Raw genomic sequence first — 21,185 nt, 5'->3', positions numbered from 1 at the left:
TCTCTATGGAGCCTCGGTAGAAGCACACCAGCAGTCTCTCACTCAGATTGTTCTTCTTTAAAAGTCTGAGGAAATAAATTATCTGCTGGGCCTTCTTCACCAGAGCGGTGGTATGTGCGCTCCAAGTCATGCCCTGATCGATAGCTACTCCCAAAAACCTGAATATGATGTTGGCCCTGCATATGATGTTGAACTCCTAACTGCCATCAACCTCACCAACCATGGTCAATAATCTGGGCTGCTGGGAGTTGTACTCCAACAACATGAGGGGCACAGCTTCCCTGTACCTGGCTTGACCCATCCTATGATGGTGGCTAATTCAACGGTTCTCAACCTGTGGGTCCCCAGATGTTGTTGGACTACAACTCCCATCATCCCTGAGCTCTGGCCTTGCTAGCTAGGGGTGATGGGAGTTGTAGTCCAACAACATCTGGGGACCCACAGGTTGAGAAAGACTGCTGTAATTTGTTTTAAATTCTTGTATTATACCTTGGAGCTTAGGGTGAAGGGTAGATAATAAAGGGGGGGGGGAGTTGTATCTGCACCTGTTGAGTCTATAGCCACAGTGACGGATAACCATTGACAGGCCTTCCCTAAGTTAATTTGTCCAATCCCCTTTTTATGGAGTCGTAGAGTTGGAAGGGACCCTGAGGGTCATCTACTCCAACCCCTGCAAGTCCAACTAAAGCATCCATGAAAGATGGCCATCCAGCCAAAAAACCTCCAAGGAAGGAGAGTACACAAGTCCCGAGGGAGTCTGTTCCACTGTCAAACAGCTCTTACTGTCAGAAAGTTCTTCCTGATGTTTAGTCAGAATCTCCTTTCTTGTAACTTGAAGCCATTGGTTTGAGTCTTACCCTCCGAAGCAAAAGAAAACAAGCTTGTTGTGTCTTCCATGTGGCAGCCCTTGAGATATTTGAAGATGGCTATCATATCTCCTCTCAGTGTGCTCTTTTCCCAGCTCCTTAAACTGTTCCTCATAAAGCGTGGTTACCAGACCCTTGATCATCTTGGTTGCTCTCTTCCACACACATTCCAGCTTTAAAAACACCTGTGCCTGCATCCATCAGTACAACTTCTGGCATCACGACGAATAGCCTGCTTCACAACAGACATTTCAATATCTAAACAGCCAAAGTGACTAGGTGCCTTTTCCCACTACAATCACATCCTTCAGTCTTTGCCTGCTCCACACTGGGAATAGAGTAGCCCTTGCACCACTTCTTCCAAATGCACAGGCATCAATGGCAACAAGAAGGTATTGTAAAGGTAAAGGACCCCTGGACAGTTAAGTCCAGTCAAAGGCGACTATGGGGTTGTGGTGCTCATCTCACTTTCAGGCCAAGGGATCTGGCGTTTGTCCAGAGTTTTTTGGGTCATGTGGCCAGCATGACTAAACTACTGGCACACAGAGGACCGTGACGAGTGCCAGAGAGCATGGAAACGCCGTTTACCTTCCCGCCGCAGCGGTACCTATTTATCTACTTGCACTGGTGTGCTTTTGAATTGCTAGGGTTGGCAGGAGCTGGGACAGCAATGGGAGCTCACCCCATTGCACAGATTCGAACTGCCGACCTGATCGGCAAGCCCAAGAGGCCCAGTGGTTTAGACCTCAGCGTCACCCACTTCCCCATATGTATTATATCTCTACAGTGGTACCTCGGGTTACAAACACTTCGGGTTACAGACTCTGCTAACCCGGAAGTAGTACCTTAGGTTAAGAACTTTGCCCCAGGATGAGAAAAAGAATTTGTGCTGCAGCCGGAGGCCCCATTAGCTAAAGTGGTACCTCGGTTACGAACAGTTTCAGGTTAAGAACGGACCTCCAGAATGAATTAAGTTCATAACCAGAGGTACCACTGTACTTGAGATCAGGTATGTGGTCTCCCATTCATCCAGAGATATGTTGGGATTTCTGGCTTTGTAGGTTGGAGTTTTGAACAATTAACGGGTAAATGCTTCTAGTACAGGCTAATTTGGAGCCATTTTTAATCTGATCATGTGGCAATATATACAAGATTATTCATTCTCCTTCTCCCCCAGAATCCAAACTGATTATCGTCTTCATTGTATTCTGTATGGCTCCTCCATTTTCACCTACACAATCGTTAACTGAATTGGGGGTGAAGTGCAATGCTTTTCAAACTCAAAAGCAGTTGAAGCTTTTCACAGAAAATGGACTTTCCTGCCTTTATTCCCTATTTGCCGACGGTTCACAACACGCTATATTTTAGAATACCCTCGAGTCAGAAACAGCTCTCAAATCTGAGATGATGCAAGGTATGCATTTCATGCTAATGAAAGAGGATATTTGAAATCTCCATGAAAAACTCAGAGGATGATGGGGACGAGGTTCAAGTCATCTGCAAACAGCACAGTTCTCTCCCTGACCTTGTTATTGGCCATTAAAAATACTTCTGCCTGTGTCTGAGGAACAGAAGCTGTGATAATTGACACTCCTCGCTCGTGGACTTTAAATGGGGTTATGCACTTGCAAATAGCAAATACTATTGCAGATCTCTCTTTTCTTGCAATCAAAGTTCAGCAACATCTTGTTTGACATCAATATCCAAGGTAAGTTTTAAGCTAAATACAAAACGTAATAGATTTCTGCGCTTTTGGAGGAAATGGAAGAGGGGGGGAGGAAAAAGGAACTGCTTTGTCCAGCGGCCTGGTAGAGTTTCAGGGGATACTCTCCAAAACCCACCCTGTACGAAAACTTAAATCTTACCAGAACCCTGGAACTGGGATAATTGGGATGAATAGTCCTTTTTCCAAACATTCTTCTATGACCCCCTACTTGTTTTCCTGCGCAGGAGCTGGACACAGAGCGGGTGTGAGGGGTCCTGGCCGGTTGTCACTGGATAGCTCAGTTGGTGGGAGCCTGGTGCTGATAACATCAAGGTTGCAGGTTCGATCCCCGGATGGGATAGCTGCATATTCCTGCACTGCCAGAGGTTGGACTAGATGATCCTCAAGGTCCCTTCCAACTCTACAATTCTATGTTTCACCTGATTGGGCAGAAAGCCTGCCCAGGAGAAATGAGAAACTGATGGCCTTCTGGCACCCTGCCCTTCTTGTCTAAACAAAATGGCTGTGTTACACTCGCAGTCCCTAGCCCCAAAACGTCTGGTCAAAGTGTCCTGTTAGCATGTGCTATAACAGGGGTGGACCTTTGTATGAGTCCAAAATTGGATGCTTCCCAGCCCTTGTTCTGCCTTCCAAAGCCAGATAAGGGAGGTACCGGTATCTGACAGAGGTCTAAAGCCCTCCCATCTCCTTCCCAAAGCTGGACAAGTGCTAACTAGGCTTTGGGAAGGAGGCAGGAAGACTCTAGATCCCTGTCAGAGCTTTCATGGCTCCTTCCTGAGGCCCAGTGATTATTAGAATTTGGGACAGAGACAAGAAGGCTCCCCCTTGGCCTCTGCACCCTGTGTAGGGGAACCAGTCACAATGCCCCAAATCCGGAAGTTTATGATAAACAATGAATACACATCAGCAAGCCAAACATGCTTGTGCTGGACCAACAAACTGACTTTTCCTAAGGAAATGGAACATACAAGATCCATATCACAGAACTAGTTCATTGAGGCAAGATGATGGGTTAAGCTTGTTTCTCTCGGGTTGTTGTTGTTGTTTAGTTGTGTCCGACTCTTCGTGACGCCATGGACCAGAGCACGCCAGGCACTTCTGTCTTCTACTGCCTCCCACAGTTTGGTCAAACTCGTGCTGGTAACTTTTGAGAACACTGTCCAACCATTTCATCCTCTGTCGTCCCCTTCTCCTTGTGCCCTCCATCTTTCCCAACATCAGGGTCTTTTCCAGGGCATCTTCTCTTCTCAGGAGGTGGCCAAAGTATTGGAGCCTCATCTTCAGGATCTGTCCTTCCAGTGAGCACTCAGGGCTGATTTCCTTCAGAATGGATAGGTTTGACCTTTTTTCTGCAGTCCAGCACCATAATTCAAAAGCATCAATTCTTTGGCGATCAGCCTTCTTTATAGTCCAGCTCTCACTTCCATACATCACTACTGGGAAAACCATAGCTTTTCTCTCAGGTAGCATCTCCCAGTGTTGCCCGTCAAGTTGCTTTCGAAGTGAACAGAAGTTTAAGAACCTAAGAAGAGTCCGCTGGGTTGTGCCAGTGGTTTCCACCTAGTCTAGCCTCCTGGCTGCTCAAGTGCTTATGGGAACTCCAAGCAAGATCTGAACATCTTCCAGCAGCTGGAATTCAAAAGCGTGCCACCTCCAACAGTGGAATTGTTAAGGTGACATTTGGGAAAGAAGGGTCAAGAGTTTGAAGAAGAAGAAACACTTCTGGATCGCAACCACTGGCTAGGACCCACAAATACCATCAGCATCAAAGTTCTAAGTCCAGATTCGTTGTGCATCAATAAATCAAACAGCAACCACACAGCAAAGCAGTTTTGAAATGAAGGGAAATATCCAAAGTTTGCAAAATGGCTTGGTAAGGGGGAATGTCGGGGGGGGGGGGAGTCAAAATCCCAGGGCAGGGACATTTGTGCAAATTCCTAGGACTACTGAGAGCACTTTGAATTACAGCTGTTGCTGCTGTTTTTATAAAGTTCTAAATGGTTGTCTAAAGCAGAAGAGGTAACCCAAGTCACTTTCCCCTTTAATCTAGCAGCAAAAATATATACAGCCCAACTTAACGCAGGTAGTTCTGACTGTAATAGGCAGTAGTTACTAGTTCTTAAATCTGCCCATTTAAGAATGAGCGAGGGGAAATCAAATTGGCCGAGCATCAGAAGTTTAGAGAGCAGATGCCTTTTGTGAAAAAGGAAAAAAAAAGAAACTTACATATTTCAATTAACTTTAGAAAACTACAAATTGCAGAAACAGAGAGCCACCGCTCAAATTAGCATAGATTAAATGGTGACCACAACAGCAAGCAAACTACTGTCAAAGAAATGGCTTTTTGCTTTGTTGTAAAAGTGATAAAAAAAAATACCAAAGTCTATAAAACTCCGGGGGGAAAAAAGAGTCTTGGTAATTACCAAGATCAAAATCCAGTAGCTTTTTATTAAAGATGAACTTTTGTTCTGCTTTTCTACACAATGTAAATAGTGCTGACAATTGGGTTTGCAAAGGCATTCGCTACAATAAAATGTAATTGTATCATGAGAGAAAGGTGACAATCGGGAGATCATGAAAAAATTACATATTCTCACTGGTAGTTAATTAGCCATGCAAAAGCCCCTCAAACAGAGATTCTCTTCTATTAGGAATGATTACTATGCAGACCTACAGATGTCAATACTGGAGTCATTCAAATACTTCTTTCGCTACTAATTGAAGGTTGTAAAGCTCTGGTGCCAAGGTTTGGCTTCCAAAGAGCTAATTTATGACTAGGCGGCTATTTTATGTCTTCAGTTGCAGCAGCTACAGAACTCGGCAAATCAGAACCATCTGTGCGCCGGGATTTGAATCGCCATTCATCTCGCAGCCCATCACTCGCATTAGTTTGCATCCCACATTTTTTTGGCTCATGTACCATTCTGACAGTCCAAAGTTCATGAGGAATATTAAAAATGAACCGACGCCTTGACCCTGCCATACTGTGTCAGCAAAGGCTGCGGGCTCATATGGCTACTAATATCCCCAGCCGGCGCTCCTAATCAGGCCCTGTGAATACTGCTAATTACACCGGTCTAAGTTTATTAAAAACAAAGGGGTTTGCATTTATTTGTTGGTTAACTGTATATTGACAGGACTGGGAGGCAGAAAGGGAAGAGCGTGTGCAACTCAAAAAGCGAGTATGCGCCAAAATTCGAGGGAAGCAGCTTCTTGAAGGCCAGAGCATAAAGAAAGAACAAAGTTATTTTAGGGGAACAATGGTTGCATCAATAAAGGCAACTCGGCTTTTGATCCGTTCTGAAGGGACAGCTGTCATACAAAGCTGTCCCTTGTGAACAACTCTGGCACTATCCCGCTGCACAGGAAGCAAAGAAATTTGCACAAGTCTTACTGTTTGGAGCCATGGTTCCCAACGTGAGACATACCCCCCAAAGGGCGGCAATTTTATTTTTAAGGGGAGCAATTTGATAATGAGTTGTTAATAGTGAATGGACTTTTAGGCTCCCTCCACGTGAATAGGAGTTCACTTTTTGAATAATAAGAATTATATGTCACTGGGGGGGGCGGGGGTGTGTGGATCAGGATTATAGAGATGCTCAGGTGGGGCATGGCCAAAAAAAGGTTGGGGAACACTGGTTTGGAGGGAAGATAAGAGCTGTGGGTCAAAAAGGAGTTAGGGCAGTTTCCCTCTTGTAGGATGGCATCCAACCTCTGAACATAACCCTCAAATCTTTCCTTGGCTGTCGACAAGCAAATCATCCTGTTAGCACAAGGACATCTGTAAGGGCACTTCCTCTCCTTGCCCCAGCCCCCCCCCAAAAAAACCTGTTCTGAGGTTCCCCCCAAAACTCTAGGGCATATTGGGGGGAACAGGGGTGTGTGGGGAGAGGAAGCCCCATTGCATGGGATTATGTCTTTAGGTGCAACCCTAAACATGTACTTTAACATTTTACATCATCAGCTCCTTCCTTGAATAGAGAAGGGGAGGCTCATATGGTGAATCTCTGGCTCCACCCATTAAGTTACTGTTGCTTTTTTAAAAAAATAGTGATATTTCCTTTGTTGGTAATTCAACTTCCAAAAAGTATCATTTTTAAAAATACGTACCGCTTCCACGAGCGTCACTTTCCCCCACATGTTAAATTTAGTTGTAAATGAAACTATTCCTTAAGAGGACATGTGTTATATTTATCCAGCCTTGACCAAATCCAGTGGCTATGTACTTACTTTCTTGTGTTTAGCAGCAGATTCATTCGGAGGTCTTTCGGCAGCGGCAAAATTCAGTGCCCCATTGCAACAGACTCCTTTGTGTTCCAGACCATCCAGGAGGATTTTCTTTAGTGCTTCATAATCAGGCTTTTCCTTGTACGCTAAATCAGATGCATTTTTCAAAAACCTGGCTATTTCACCTATAGAAACACAACATTCAATTTGCTAGAGGTCAGACATTTTTTTAAGGACGCAAGAGCTTTGCTGCATTGGACTGAAAGCCTCTCTGGACTACGTTAGACTTTCCAAAATGGAAAGTCAGCCAGATGCAACTGAGAAACCCCCATCATTTCCTTGGCTGAAATACGCAGACATATATTAGCAAGTATTTCTTCTTAAATGACTTGGAGGTCACCAGCTCTGTGATGGCCATGTCCAACTGCATTTGCATGACCAGCTAAAAAGGTGGCGGGCAATTGTGAAACCTCGTGAAAACTAGTGTTAACACGTGAACTTGGCAACGCAAACCGAAACACGGGAAGCTGGTTAGGCTGTAATGCTATAAGCTTCTTGGGACTAAGCACAATGACCTTAATGGACTTACTTCGGAGTAGAAAAGTACTACTGCTGCTGCTTTTAAGCAGTTGTTAACAGCTTCAAAAACCAAATCCCTAGCCGGGTAATGGAGCTGAGTACAAGACTGTAGTGTTAATCTTTCTGTTGAGTGCAGAAGAGTCAGTGCGAGGTATGTGCGATATGCAAAGGACCTAGGAGCGCAATCTAGGTTTCATAAGCTCAAGTAACACACGCATGCATCATAAATTCATTTTCAGACTTGTGCCAGTAACGTAGCTCAAACGAAAATCAGAGAAGGAAGCAGGCAGCATTCGGGGTAGACACACAGCACTTGCGAGCATAAGATCCTAACAAAATAGGAGCAGGCCAGTGGAGCATCTAGTCACGCATTCTGTTCTCCCAGGGGCCAAACAGATGTCTGTTGGAACCTGCAAGCAGAATCTGAACTCAACAGTCGTATCCCTGGGGTGTCCTTTGTTGCAAAAGCATTCCTCTTCTCCCAGGCATGTGATACACAACAGTCATTCCTGACCCTTTTAAGGTGGAATGGAACTAATATCCTCCCCCTTTCCATGTAACCTATAGTACCTGTGGTTCAACCCAATTGCAACCTCTGTACATAGACCTTAAGTTGTTCTCTGTTAACAACCTTTTAAAATGAAAGGGGGATATTGTTTTTGTTTATTATGCATTTTTGAGTTTTTCATATTGTAGACCACCCTGTAATCTTTCGATGAATTTAATTAATAATAATATATCCTGAATCTTCCAACATTCAACTTGATTGGATGTCCATATACAGTGCCTTTTTATCTAGAATATTAGCCTAGCCTCGTGAAGTCCTGGCCACAGCCAAGGTAGTTAGGTGTAAAGAAAACAAATTGCTCACAATTTGCAATGTGCTGCCATGCAAAACTTCGCTCAGATGCCTACAATATCCTTGTATTCTCTGTTGACTACACCTTTCCTTTCCTTCCCTGTTCCAACTCAGAGATGCTTCCGATGTGAGCCAAAGAAATTGCTGCTGCTGCTAAATTTGAGTAGTTTTGAATGGAAGCAGGTTCCTTTGGAACAGGGGCGCACCATCAGATGTTTCTGGACTACACCTCCCATCAGCCCCAGCCAGAGATCAGGAATGATGGGAGTTGTAGTCCAGAAACATCTGGAGGGCTACAGCTTGTGCACCCTTGATCTGGAAGGTGGCAATCCTTCTGGCACTCCAATTCCAAACCATAACGGGCTTTGAAGGTTGATTTCTGAATGAGAATGTTGGTCAATCGGCTCAACTTACTGCAGTCTGTTCCTGCGGGAGCCCATCTTGTCACTGAATCAGGGAGTTCGTCCAGGAGCCTGAAAAAGCGAGGAGGCACAGAATGTTAGATCAGAAGGTGGCAAAATCCAAAGGTTGTCAGGGACGAGATGGGGAGGCAAAGCAGATCAGCCTCCTCTTGAAAGCTGGAGACTCCTGGAAATTTGGAAGACCTGTGTTAACCCCCTTTGCATCGTGTGACTATAAGCACCACTATAGCCTGAGCAGAATTACGGCCAAGGAAATGTCTTCGCTTTCCAGAACTCTTGCCAAATGTTTTGCAGGGTAATGGAATAAAGGAATCCCTTCACAAACACACACCACCCTGAGATAAATTTGCTTTCTTTACTCCCAAGTCCACAGATTAATGGTCGTCTAAAGTTCAGCACGGTTCACCAGGCTGGTGCTGTTGCTCAAAAGTAGATTCTGAACGCAAAATGGCAACAGATGGATAAGGTAATAATAATAATAATAATAATAATAATAATAATAATAATAATAATAATACTTCTAAAGAGAGTTGTGCATGCCTTTTTTGCAGTTAGCACCAAGAGTCAAGGAGGGTTTCAGCAAAAGTTGGTGCCCACATTTTGAACAGAACCTGACAGTGTTTTTAACATCTGAAGGACATACACAAGCACAAAAACACATCCAGGAGGGAGGAATTGACTGGAACTCACAGGTGTGTGTTTAAAGCATGCTTTCAGAGCTACCACTGCCCTTGAAACGATATAGGAAAAGTCCTCCCACCTTCCCTAATTGCTGAGGAATGTTTTAAACGCTGGATTTTTTTTTTATAATGTGTTTACTGCATCTTGTTTTTTATTTGTAACATTTCATTGCACTTGCTGCAATTTGATCTTTATTTGCAAAGCTTTACAATGCCCATAAACCACTTAAGAGATTTTAAGCGGCATATAAATTGTCTAAATGAGTACATTAAATAATTACTTTTCCCATCCTATGTTCATATGATGATTTTAGCTTCTTAAAAAAAAAACTATATAGCCATTTCTTTGGAACTTTAATAAAAAAAAGATTAAAAATAAAAATTTAAAGAAAGAGATGGTGGACCAATAGCAGGTTCCATTTCTTGCTAGGAAGTCTAAGCGGGCCTTCACTTTTTGGTAAGACATTCCGTAGGGACTCAAAAACTCCTGCAAAAGTTTACAGAAATGTCAATTCACCAGGGGTGCCAATGCTCCATCATGTATATTTTGTTGACACTATGTGTGTGTGTGTGTGTGTGTGTGCGCGCACACACACACACACACACTGTTCCCAATATTGAAATTTCAGAATCCCTAAATCATCTTTCATTCCTTACTGGTCTTATTAGTCAGCCAGAGAGCAAAAAGGGGAATAGGGATATTTTAGCACTTGATATTGGTTCGTGCAAGGGACGTGGGTGGCACTGTGGGTTAAACCACAGAGCCTAGGACTTGCCGATCAGAAGGTTGCGGTTTGAATCCCCGCGACGCGGTGAGCTCCCATTGCTCGGTCTCTGCTCCTGCCAACCTAGCAGTTCGAAAGCACGTCAAAAGTGCAAGTAGATAAATAGGTACCGCTCCGGCGGGAAGGTAAATGGCATTTCCATGTGCTGCTCTGGTTCACCAGAAGCGGCTTAGTCATGCTGGCCACATGACCCGGAAGCTGTAGGCTGGCTCCCTCAGCCAATAAAACAAGATGAGCGCCGCAACCCCAGAGTCAGCCACGACTGGACCTAATGGTCAGAGGTCCCTTTACCTTTACCTTTACGGATTCATGCAGCAGACAACCCTGTCCTGACTTTCTACTCCCAGTGTATAGTCTGGATTCTGCACGGAGAGAAGAGGGAGCCACAGAAACGAGAGGCAAGAGCCTAGCCCTAGATTATCCCATCTGCTTGCCAAGAAGGCTATGACAGATTTCACACATTATAGTGAGAGCAGATTTGAGTAAGCATGAAAACCAGATCAGGTTTGTTTGTTTGTTGATGGCTATGCCAGTTGAGGCAGACGGAATCTGTAGTCCAAAATATCTGCAGGGCACGAGGTTGGGGAAGGCTGTCCTAAAGTGTGATAAACACAAGAGTCTTATGCCTTTCCATATGTGGTGTGGACGATAGGAACATTGGTTGACCAAAATGCTTTGCAGTTGGCATCAGTCTGCCTTGGGAGACGTTGGAACAGTGTGCCTTTGGGGGTAAAGTCAAGGTGTTGGATGGAGGCATGGGAAAGACTGTGGAACACAGACATAAAATCTGCAGCATGTTATGATTTAAGAGAAAACTATAGGGGAATGTTATACAGATGGTATCAAGCACCAAGTAGATTGGCAAACATATAAATCAAAATTGAATTATGTGCTGGAAATGCAAAGGGAAAGAAGGTACCTCTTTCCATATGTAGTGGTCTTGTAATAAGGTTAAAAGATTACTGGGAAATGATATATAATGAATTGAAAAAGAAGTTAGCATTTGTAAAGAAGAAGAAAAAGAAGCTGGAGCTGAAGCTTTTATCTTGGGGATTATGGGATCAGAGTTACCTAAACAAAATAATAATAATAATGATGATGATGATGATGCCCCGCTCATCTGGCTGGTTTTTCCCCAGCCACTCTGGGCGGCTTCCAGCAGAAATTTATGTCATTGGTGGTGAGCATCACATTCTCCCATGCCCTTTTGGAGAGGCAAGCCATTGCCGCAGCTTCTTTGCCAATATGCTTGTCCAGCACTACCTCAATGAAGACATTGCTGGTGATGGTGGAACCCAGGCAGGCAAAATCGCCTCCCACCTTAAGTGTGTGGTCACTAATGCTGATGCGTGGAGTGCAGGTGATGTTCTGACCCAGGACGTTGGGTCTTTGTAAGGCTGAGACCAAACACCATGCAGCCTTGGACAAAATGGTTGATGAGGCTCTGCAGAGCTTTTTCTTATCGCTGTACTGAACTGAAACCGAACATAAAAAAGATCTTTGCTGGATCAGAGCAAAGGACCTTCGACCATTCTGTTCTCACAGCAGCCAACGAGACACCTATGGAAAGTCTGGAAGCAGGACCTGAGTACAAAATAAGTCTCCCAATTTCAAGCAAGAAGCATTCGGTGGAGGTAGAACACAACCACTGCAGCCAGAAGCCTTTGACAGCTTCATCCTCCAAGTTAGTGGACATTACTGTATTTTGTGGCAGTCAATTCCAATTTAACTATGTGCTGTGTGGAACAGAACTTCCTTTGTCCTGAATTTAGCGTAATCGGATGGCCCTGGATTCTAGAAACATGAGGAGTGATGTGGGGTAAGCAAGCCTGCATGGAGATTTCCCCAGATCTTTCTTTCCCAGTTTTTCGCCTGTTTCGTAAATTCATTCGTAACAACGAACGGAGGCCAATATCAAATACCGCATTAGACAAGCCTGGCAGTTTGCTTACTAAATGCAAGTAAAAGAAACATGGTAAATTAGATCACCCTCTAGGGCATCAGAAGATGTTCCGATGTAAACTTAAAAATCTCAGAGGCAAATTATGTTATTCAAATGGTCCTAATTTGCATAGGATGTTTCCCCCCCCCCCCAGACTGTAAGAGTGGGAGAAATAAACCTCTATCTGTTTGCTCCACACCATACTAAACGGGTTTGGAAGCACTGCTTTAGGTTGGAAAAAATGATAACCAAGTCAAGGATGCTTCACAAAAAGCAAAGAGCACATGCTCTGCTTGAAAGTTTAGCCCCTTGTCATAAAATACAAAGCTGTGCACATCGGCATCTAAAGAGCCACGACGATATTCAACTCAAGCAGCAACGTAGGAAGTGTGTTTCACTAGTGAGGTCAGCCAATGCACACGACACTCCCTCACACTGATGCTCCCCAGTGGGGGATTGCAGCTTAGTCCTGTTGACTGATGAGCAGCGTTTCGCCAAACCAGGGGTTAAGAATGTGGTGCCCTCCAGTTCCTATCAGCCTTGGCCATTGGGCAAGCTGGCTGGGGCTGATGGGAGCTAGGAGATGGGTAACACCTAGAGGCAGGGCCGTCTTACCCATAGGCGCTAGGGGTACAGGGCACCCGGGCACCGGACTCTCAGGGGCGCCAGGCCAAGAGTCTGGGGCCTGAGAGTTGAGTCCGGTGACGAGCCCGTTGGTTGGAGTGCCAGGGCAGGCTCTTCTGCTGCGGGAGGCTCTGCACCGCGAGTTTGGGGGCAAGTGAGCTAGTGAGGTGCTGAGGCTGCCAGCCGGCTCCGCCCTCCTGAACCCCTGGGATTGGCATAGGGCCATGGAGAGGCCCGCCCATGGGGAGGCCCACACAGTACATTTCTGAGAACAATTCAAAGTGTTGGTGTTGACCTTTAAAGCCCTAAACGGCCTCGGCCCAGTATACCTGAAGGAGTGTCTCCACCCCCATCGTTCTGCCCAGACACTGAGGTCCAGCGCCAAGTGCCTTCTGGCGGTTCCCTCATTGCAAGAAGCAAACCTACAGGGAACCAGGCAAGAGGGCCTTCTCGGTAGTGGCACCCGCCCTGTGGAACCAGCTTACACCACGAGGCACCCGGCTTTGCTCAGACGCCGACGCTTCAGGTTGGTTTGTTGCGCTGGGCTCCCCTGCTGCTTGCGTTGGTTGTCCCCCCCCCCCAGGCGCCCAACAACTCTGGGGAACCTTTCCTAAAAACTTTGGGGCATATTCTTAAGACAGCCCTGCCTGGAGGGCACAGTATTTGCCATCCCTGCCTTTGACAGAGGATCTTCCCAGCCCAGTTACCTGAAATTCTATAACGACATCATTGCTCATGGGGATAGCTCAGTTGGTTAGAGCGTGATGCTGATAACGCCAAGGTTGCAGGTTTGATCAGCTGCATATTTCTGCACTGAAGGGGGTTGGAATAGCTGATCCTGAGGGTCCCTTCCAACTCTATGATTCACTATTGATAAAATCTTGTGCTCCGCCACAGAGCTGCAACCCTTCCTTCAGCCACCCCATTCTTAAAAATTAAAAGAAGTGCAACACGCACACACAATAGTGTATATGGATTTAGTTCAGAATCTTGGGGAGGGGGGAAAGGAAGTATCATCCCCCAAGGGGTTAATCCTTGGCTGGAGAATTAATAAAGAAGCTTGATGGATTACATTGATCGGATGCTGAATGGCACTAGGGGTGGTCTGTGAGGGACTCTAATGATCAGAAGTTCTAAAGGAGGGGGGCGGGAAATAATATATATATTAAACAATACTGTACAAAGTCAACATTTACAGATGCAATCTGTATTATCTGCAGCCTGCAGGCTCACCCCGCTCTCCCCCACCCCTCTCTCTGCAGAGAGCCAGTGCCAAACTGAATGCACAGATTGATTTCTGCAGATCAGCTATCCCCATTGTGTACCTCTGTTGTGACTTGCCCTACTTAAAAGTTTGCTGCCTCCGCCACTCGCAGCACCTCCATCGCGGCATTGCCGGTGTGCTGAGCGAATGGCTATGTGGGGCCACAAGCAATTAGCTTCCTCAAGTCCCACCAGTAAGAGCAAAAGAGCGACAGCAGGCAGTGCATTTAACCAGGGCTAATTACAGTACGCACGCTGGGTGGAGGAGGAAAAGGGCGAGGGGGGAAAGGGAAATGCTAAATGTTTGTGTGTTTTTTCCCCTCCCTACATTCACAAAATGCTTTCCTGAAAGCACCCGAAAGAGATGAGGGGGGAAAACACCCAATAAAATATTCTTCCAATATCCAAAGGACTGTCACATGGAAGAAGGAACAAGCTTGTTTTCTCCTGCTCTGGAGGGTAGGACTTGAATCCAACTCTATAATTCTTACAGGGGGCAGAAGGAAGCAACAGCATTTACAACAGGGGTCAGCAAACACAAGTCACTGTGACGGAAGAGGCGACTTAAGTGGAACTGGCTGGCATTCCCCTGTCATTGAGCTTAGCAATGTAAGAGGCAGCCTTACCCAAATATTGCCTCCATCTAGGCACAGAGAGATATGCTTTATTTTATTATTTGGAAATCATGAACTGTGGCTGTTGTTGTTTTTAGTCGTTTAGTCGTGTCCGACTCTTCGTGACCCCATGGACCAGAGCACGCCAGGCACTCCTGTCTTCCACTGCCTCCCGCAGTTTGGTCAAACTCATGCTGGTAGCTTTGAGAACACTGTCCAGCCATCTCGTCCTCTGTCGTCCCCTTCTCCTTGTGCCCTCCATCTTTCCTAGCATCAGGGTCTTTTCCAGGGTGTCTTCTCTTCTCAAGAGGTGGCCAAAGTATTGGAGCCTCAGCTTCACGAACTGTGGCTAGCCAACTGCAATTCTGACACTGCTTAAATGCACACACTTTAGAGCAGGGGACAGCAAACTTTTTCAGCAGGGGGCCAGTCCACTGTCCCTCAGACCTTGTGGGGGGCTGGACTATATTTTGAAAAAAATAACAATGAACAAATTCCAATGCCCCACAAACAACCCAAAGATGCATTTTAAATAAAAGCAGACATTCTACTCATGTAAAAACACCAGGCAGGCCCCACAAATAACCCAGAGATCCATTTTTTTAAAACGGGCACATTCTACTCATGTAAAAACATGCTGATTCCTGGACCCTCCTTGGGCTGGATTTAGAAGGCGATTGGGCTAGATCCGGCCCCTGGGCCTTAGTTTGTCTGTCCATGATTTAGAACATTAAATGACTGCAGGAAAGTTACATTTGTGTGGGTAGGCTGTGGCTCTCTGGATATTGTTGGGACTCCAACTCCCATGCGCCTCAGTCAGCACAAGGGATGCTGGGAGCTGTAGTTCAGCAACACTCATGCTGGTAGCTTTGAGAACACTGTCCAACCATCTCGTCCTCTGTCATCCCCTTCTCCTTGTGCCCTCCATCTTTCCCAACATCAGGGTCTTTTCCAGGGAGGCTTCTCTTCCCATGAGGTGGCCAAAGTATTGGAGCCTCAGCTTCAGGATCTGTCCTTGCAGTGAGCACTCAGGGCTGATTTCCTTAAGAATGGGGAGGTTTGATCTTCCTTAATTTCATGCAATTTAACTGCTAGTCCATGGCCCTGATCAAGCTGCAGAAATATTCATGGCCTTTATATCCGCACTTGATCCCTGGGATCATCTGCAGGAGTGTCATTGGCCGTTCCCCAGGTTGGCGTGGTTCCTTTGACAATAAGAAACTAACCCCCCTCCCCAGTTATTGACCCAGAATTATGGGATGCTCTGCCAACAATGATTCAATAGCCACTTTCCATATCTGCTTTTAAACCCTTGCTGGAAACTTTTCTATTCTGTCAGGTTTCTGTGGGCAATTAGGAACACACCTTTCTGCAACAGTTAGCTGATTTCTAACTTTTTATATGTTTTTACTGTGTGGTTTTATGCATAATTTGTTGCAAACTGCTTGGAGATTTTTCTACGAACAGCAGTACGCATTTTTATAACTACCTAGCTATGCCTTTTGAGCCAATGGAACAAGTGAGCTACCTTTCTTCTGCTTTCCAGAGGGGCTGTTTAGCCATGGCGACTTTTAACTTGATTTGCTCGATGGTGGAGGGGAGATAATACTTTGTTCCGAAGTTTAGTTTATGGACAGATTTTAAACACTGCTTTAAGGCAACAAGGTCCCCTTGATTCTTAACCCTTAAAATGTCCTGGGCTGGTATATATGCAGGCTGAAATCATAGCCATATAGGAAATATGAGAGACACAGAGAGAAAGAGGCAAATTTCACAGAGACTTCTCTTTGCTTTGCCCAGTTCCGCCTCCTTAAAGATCATACGCAGGGCTGTATGTAATTGCACGCTTAAAAATAAACCCGACTTTTGGCAGCAAAGTAGCCAAAATCCCACACCAAAGAAAAAAAGGCAGAACTGAGCAGGCTGGATCAAATTTCATCAGTTCAAGCCGGCATGCCACTGTGATACACTGCACACACAGCATGTTGGGACTAGGCAAACCTGGGTTCGAATCCTCATTCAGCTATGAACAGCTGTCTTAGATTACACTGGGACATAAATAGCCTGTTCATCTTTGCAGGGCTGTTGTGAAAGCAACATGCAAGCCAGCCAGCCAGGGCTGGAGAAAACAGTGGGGTTTATACAGTCATAGGTAAAGGTAAAGGGACCTCTGACTATTAGGTCCAGTCATGACTGACTCTGGGATTGCGGCGCTCATCTCGCTTTATTGGCCGAGGGAGCCGGCGTACAGCTTCCGGGTCATGTGGCCAGCATGACTAAGCCGCTTCTGGCAAACCAGAGCAGCGCACGGAAACGCCGTTTACCTTCCCGCCAGAGCGGTACCTATTTATCTACTTGCACTTTGAGGTGCTTTCGAACTGCTAGGTTGGCAGGAGCAGGGACCGAGCAATGGGAGCTCACCCCGTCGCGGGGATTCGAACCACCGACCTTCTGATCGGCAAGTCCTAGGCTCTGTGGTTTAACCCACAGCGCCACCCGCGTCCTTGTCATACCTTGGGTTAACCCAGTCATACCTTGGGTTAAAGACGCTTCGGGTTAAATCTTTTCAGGTTGCATCCTGTGGCAACCCAGAAGTACTGGAAAGGGTTATTTCCAGGTTTCGCCATTCGCGCATGCGCAGACGCTCAAAATGACGTCACATGCATGTGCAGAAGGGGCGAATCGCGACCCGCAGATGCTCAGATGCTCAGACGTGGGTTGCATTCTGCTCAGGTTGCGAATGGGGCTCCGGAATGGATCCCGTTCACAACCAGAGGTGGTACCTCGGGTTATTACATACGCTTCAGGTTGCATACACTTCAGGTTACAGACTCCACTAACCCAGAAACAGTAACTCGGGTTAAGAACTTTGCTTCAGGATGAGAACAGAAATCGTGAGCAGGTGGAACGGCGGCAGCAGGAGGCCCCATTAGCTAAAGTGGTACCTCAGTTTAAGAACAGTTTCAGGTTAAGAACGGACCTCCAGAACGAATTAAGTACTTAATCCGAGGTACCACTGTATAGGCAATTTGTACACCTCGATCAAATTCTGTCTGAAATAAAGACTCTCAGGAAGAATGATGTCAATTCAGCAAATGCCAAATGTGAAGGCAGATGCAGAAATCAACCATATGCAGAGCCCAGCCTAGCACTGCATACTTCAATGGTGCTATTTCCCCAGCTCTAACCTTGCACCAGATTTTTACATTTTAAAAAACAAGCGTTTAAAAAGCATTTTTTAAAAAAAAGCTGGAAGAGACTGACAAATTTGTCATTTTCAGTTCCTTGTTTTTTCCCCAATTTTAAATTCAAGTTTCTGACATTTCTGCGTTGTTATTATTATTATTATTATTATTATTATTATTATTATTATTATTATTATTATTATTATTATTATTAAAAATAGTCCTAACCAAAATTTGGCAGCATTTCTCCCAATATGCATTTAAAAAAATCAAGACTTTCTACTGCTATTTTAACTTCATAATAGTTAAAATAGCAACCTGGTAAGAATTATGAAATAACATAAATAAGTAAAATGAGCAGGATAAACAGTACAACATACACACACACACACACACCAGGGTAAAGAGTTAATACTTCATAAAACAAAGTACATTCTCAAGAGACTACAGTGATTTAGATGTTACAAGAGAAACCAACCTGATAAAGAAAAATACAAAGCAAATGTTATGAATATCAAAAAAAAGGGTCATTTTTCATTGGAACTTGCCATCCCCATGACTGGCCTGTCATATAAGTTAGAAACGGCTACCAAACAGAGGCAAAATCCATAGCTTTATCTGCACCTCAAGATACTCTTAATTTATTAGTCAATTTTTTAGTAATGAGAATAAACATTAAATATTTGGTTTAATAATAATAATAATAATAATAATAATAATAATAATAATAATAATAATAATAATAATAATACCCCAAGAAATCCTTCCAGCCCTGTGATATGGTCAAGCGAGCAGCTACTAATAGCAACGATTATAAGTGGTTTACATAATTTAATCCATATTTGACTCATCAAAGTTGGATTTTAAAAAAGCAATTTGGGGTTTAAAGGCACCAGTGTGTCTATTATTTCAGAAATTTCCTTCATGACGCCTTCCCAAAATTTGCACACAAGTTTGCAAGACCACCACATGTACTCATTGGTTCCCCTTTCGTTCTGAATGCAATTTTGCCTAACATACACATTTTTGCAAGGGCATTGCTGGAAATTAAGAACGTTAGCAACTAGTCCAGGAGCCTGTTCTCACAGTGGCCAACCAGATTTTTATTCTTATTACATATTTATACCCCACCTTTTTCCCTGATGGGACTCAAGACGTCTCACAAATATAAACAAGGATCAGTAAAGACATATAAAAGAGGACCAATTATTTAGCAATGGGAGAATGCTCACCCCACTCTCCAGAAATGCACACCCAATGCGACCAGCACTGTTGTCTTGTTTCCTGACCATTTGAGAGCTATTTTGCAGAATTGTAGAGTTGGAAAGGGACCGCAAGAGGCATCCAGTCCAACCCCCTGCAATGCCGGAATCTTTTTGCCCAATGTGGGTTTTGAACCAACGACCCTAAGACTTGTGGAATTGTTGAAGGAAATACCCATCTCTTTAAGTTAGGAACACTGGAGCAGGTACCTCAATGTTGTCTGCACTGAATGGCAACAGCTCTCCTCCAGGGTTTCAGACAGGGGACGTCCCCTTACCTGGAGATGCCACCATTCGAACCCAGAACCTTCTGCACACAAAGCAAACGCCCCTGCGATCCTTCCCTCCCCATTTTACAGATGCAACCATTTCACCATCATAACCTGCCCTGAGCTTTGGAGGGAGGTGAGAACACCCCAAAATATGTATTAAATAAATCATGCTTCTGTTTTTACTTTGCTTTTGCATCCCGGACAGAATCGGGGTTCCTCAAATTCCGATCCCACGGCAGATTCCCACACATCCACTGGAGCATGCAGAAGCCAAGAATTTCAAGGTCTCCTCGTCTGGATGGAGCTAAAAGGAGAGAGAAAGGGAGGGAGAGAAGGAATGTAAAAGAGCACTTTTAAAAGGTGGGGATGGAAAGAGACGGGGGTGATGTTCAGTTGGTCCCCCTTTTTTGTGAGGGAGGGAAAAGGAGAAATGGAAACGGCAGTAACTTGAATCTGAAGTTCGATGCAGCAGAGCAACAGACCAGAATTGCGTTCTGTTTGTTCAGCTGCCCCACGAACTCCGAACGGCCCCAAATTTTGGCTGCGGCCCACAGACAGGCAAGGATTTGTTGCTGCTGAGAGAGGAGAGAGAGAGAGGGTCAGTTTCCTCACCTCCTCAGACTCCATCCTTCCCTTTAGCTTGGCCTGTCACATGAACTTGATCCCCGTGGCCTCTGACATGCTCCAGACAGCCCATAACCCAGCACCGACACTTTCTCCAAGAGCCAGGCAGTAAAACAAAGAAATAAATGTCTGCTGCTAAATTGCTAACACATGTTTCGGGAAGTCCATGGGGTCCACACTGGTCATGTGGAGACCCTTCGAGAGCAGACTAAACAGAGATGGCCTTCCCTGCTCCAGCGAGCAAGAGGCGTCTGCGGGTGGAAGGCAAGGCAACAGTGCGCTCTAGTGGGCAGACGAACTCCGGCAAGATGCGCAGGAAAGTTCCCTCGCATCGGCTGAAAACATAAAGGCCACTTGGCTCTCCAAGCAAAACTGCTTGTCAAAATTCAAACTTGGCTTTCGTTTCCAAAGCCTCGGACGCAAACCGTTTGAAGGGGCACAGTCAACTGCGGCTGGCCTAAGCGGCAAGTTGAATTAAACATATGCATGCAACACACACACACCCTCTCTCTTTTCTCCTAGCAACATTAAACCCGAAACACGTATTTACAGGCAGATAGCTGAAAATCGCACGACAGAATGGTTATTCCCAAGGGCAGAGGTCATGTGCATGGAAGAAAAGAGTCAGGCACACATTATAATCCCGACATCCATGGCCGTTTAAAGCTTCATACTCAAACAAAGATTGCGGGAGCAAAAGGAGAATTCTGCATATTTGAAGCTTGCTCTTAGATTTAGGGCACACTCAGGCATACTGTTTGTTGAACATTCACCCAGGGAGAATAGATGACTGGATATTTTACAAAAATTCATCCCGATTTCTTCAAGGGGTGGTAAAGTGATGTTGCACCCAAGCAAGTTTTGCTTCCCGGTGCATTTGCCCATCACTTCTTGCAAAAGGTCCGATCTTTGGGGAGGGGAGAAGGAGGCTTGTTGTGCAAGCCTTCTCAATGAACTACGATTGTGAAAGCTGAATTTGCCAGGATGCTACTTAATCCCAGCTAAAAACAGCAACAGTCTGGAAGCACCCATATAATAGAAAGAGGGAGGGGAAAGCTAGGGGAGAGAAAACTAGCCACGAATGCTTTGACAAAATCCATTATTAAGAATTGTGCATTTGCACTGAATTTCAGTGCAAGTTTCAGTTTCGGTTATTTCGACGGTGCAATGCTTTCTCGACCTATTTGCATCCTGCTCTAAGAACAGGAGAGCTCGTGTTTAGCGAGGGATGCAGGAGAGTACCAGAGACTGATGA

General features: G+C 45.1%; 1 protein-coding gene across 4 annotated transcripts in view; it reads right to left on the bottom strand.

The window, feature by feature from the left end:
• VRK2 (VRK serine/threonine kinase 2) overlaps positions 1–21,185 on the bottom strand; it is a 69,554-nt gene that overhangs the window by 4,262 nt on the left and 44,107 nt on the right. For all 4 annotated transcript variants that reach the window (XM_081188657.1, XM_081188658.1, XM_081188660.1 and 1 more), the window contains 3 exons: positions 19,490–19,610; positions 8,672–8,730; positions 6,823–7,004 (listed from right to left, as the gene is read on the bottom strand). In XM_081188657.1, coding sequence (XP_081044783.1) covers positions 6,823–7,004; positions 8,672–8,730; positions 19,490–19,610 — 362 coding nt within the window. The remainder of the gene's footprint in view (positions 1–6,822; positions 7,005–8,671; positions 8,731–19,489; positions 19,611–21,185) is intronic.

Source organism: Podarcis bocagei (genome assembly GCF_964188305.1).
Source record: "Podarcis bocagei genome assembly, chromosome: 3".
In the NCBI taxonomy this organism is placed as follows: Eukaryota; Metazoa; Chordata; class Lepidosauria; order Squamata; family Lacertidae; genus Podarcis; species Podarcis bocagei.
Note: the sequence above shows the minus strand (reverse complement) of the source record. Positions and strands in the feature narration are given on the sequence as shown.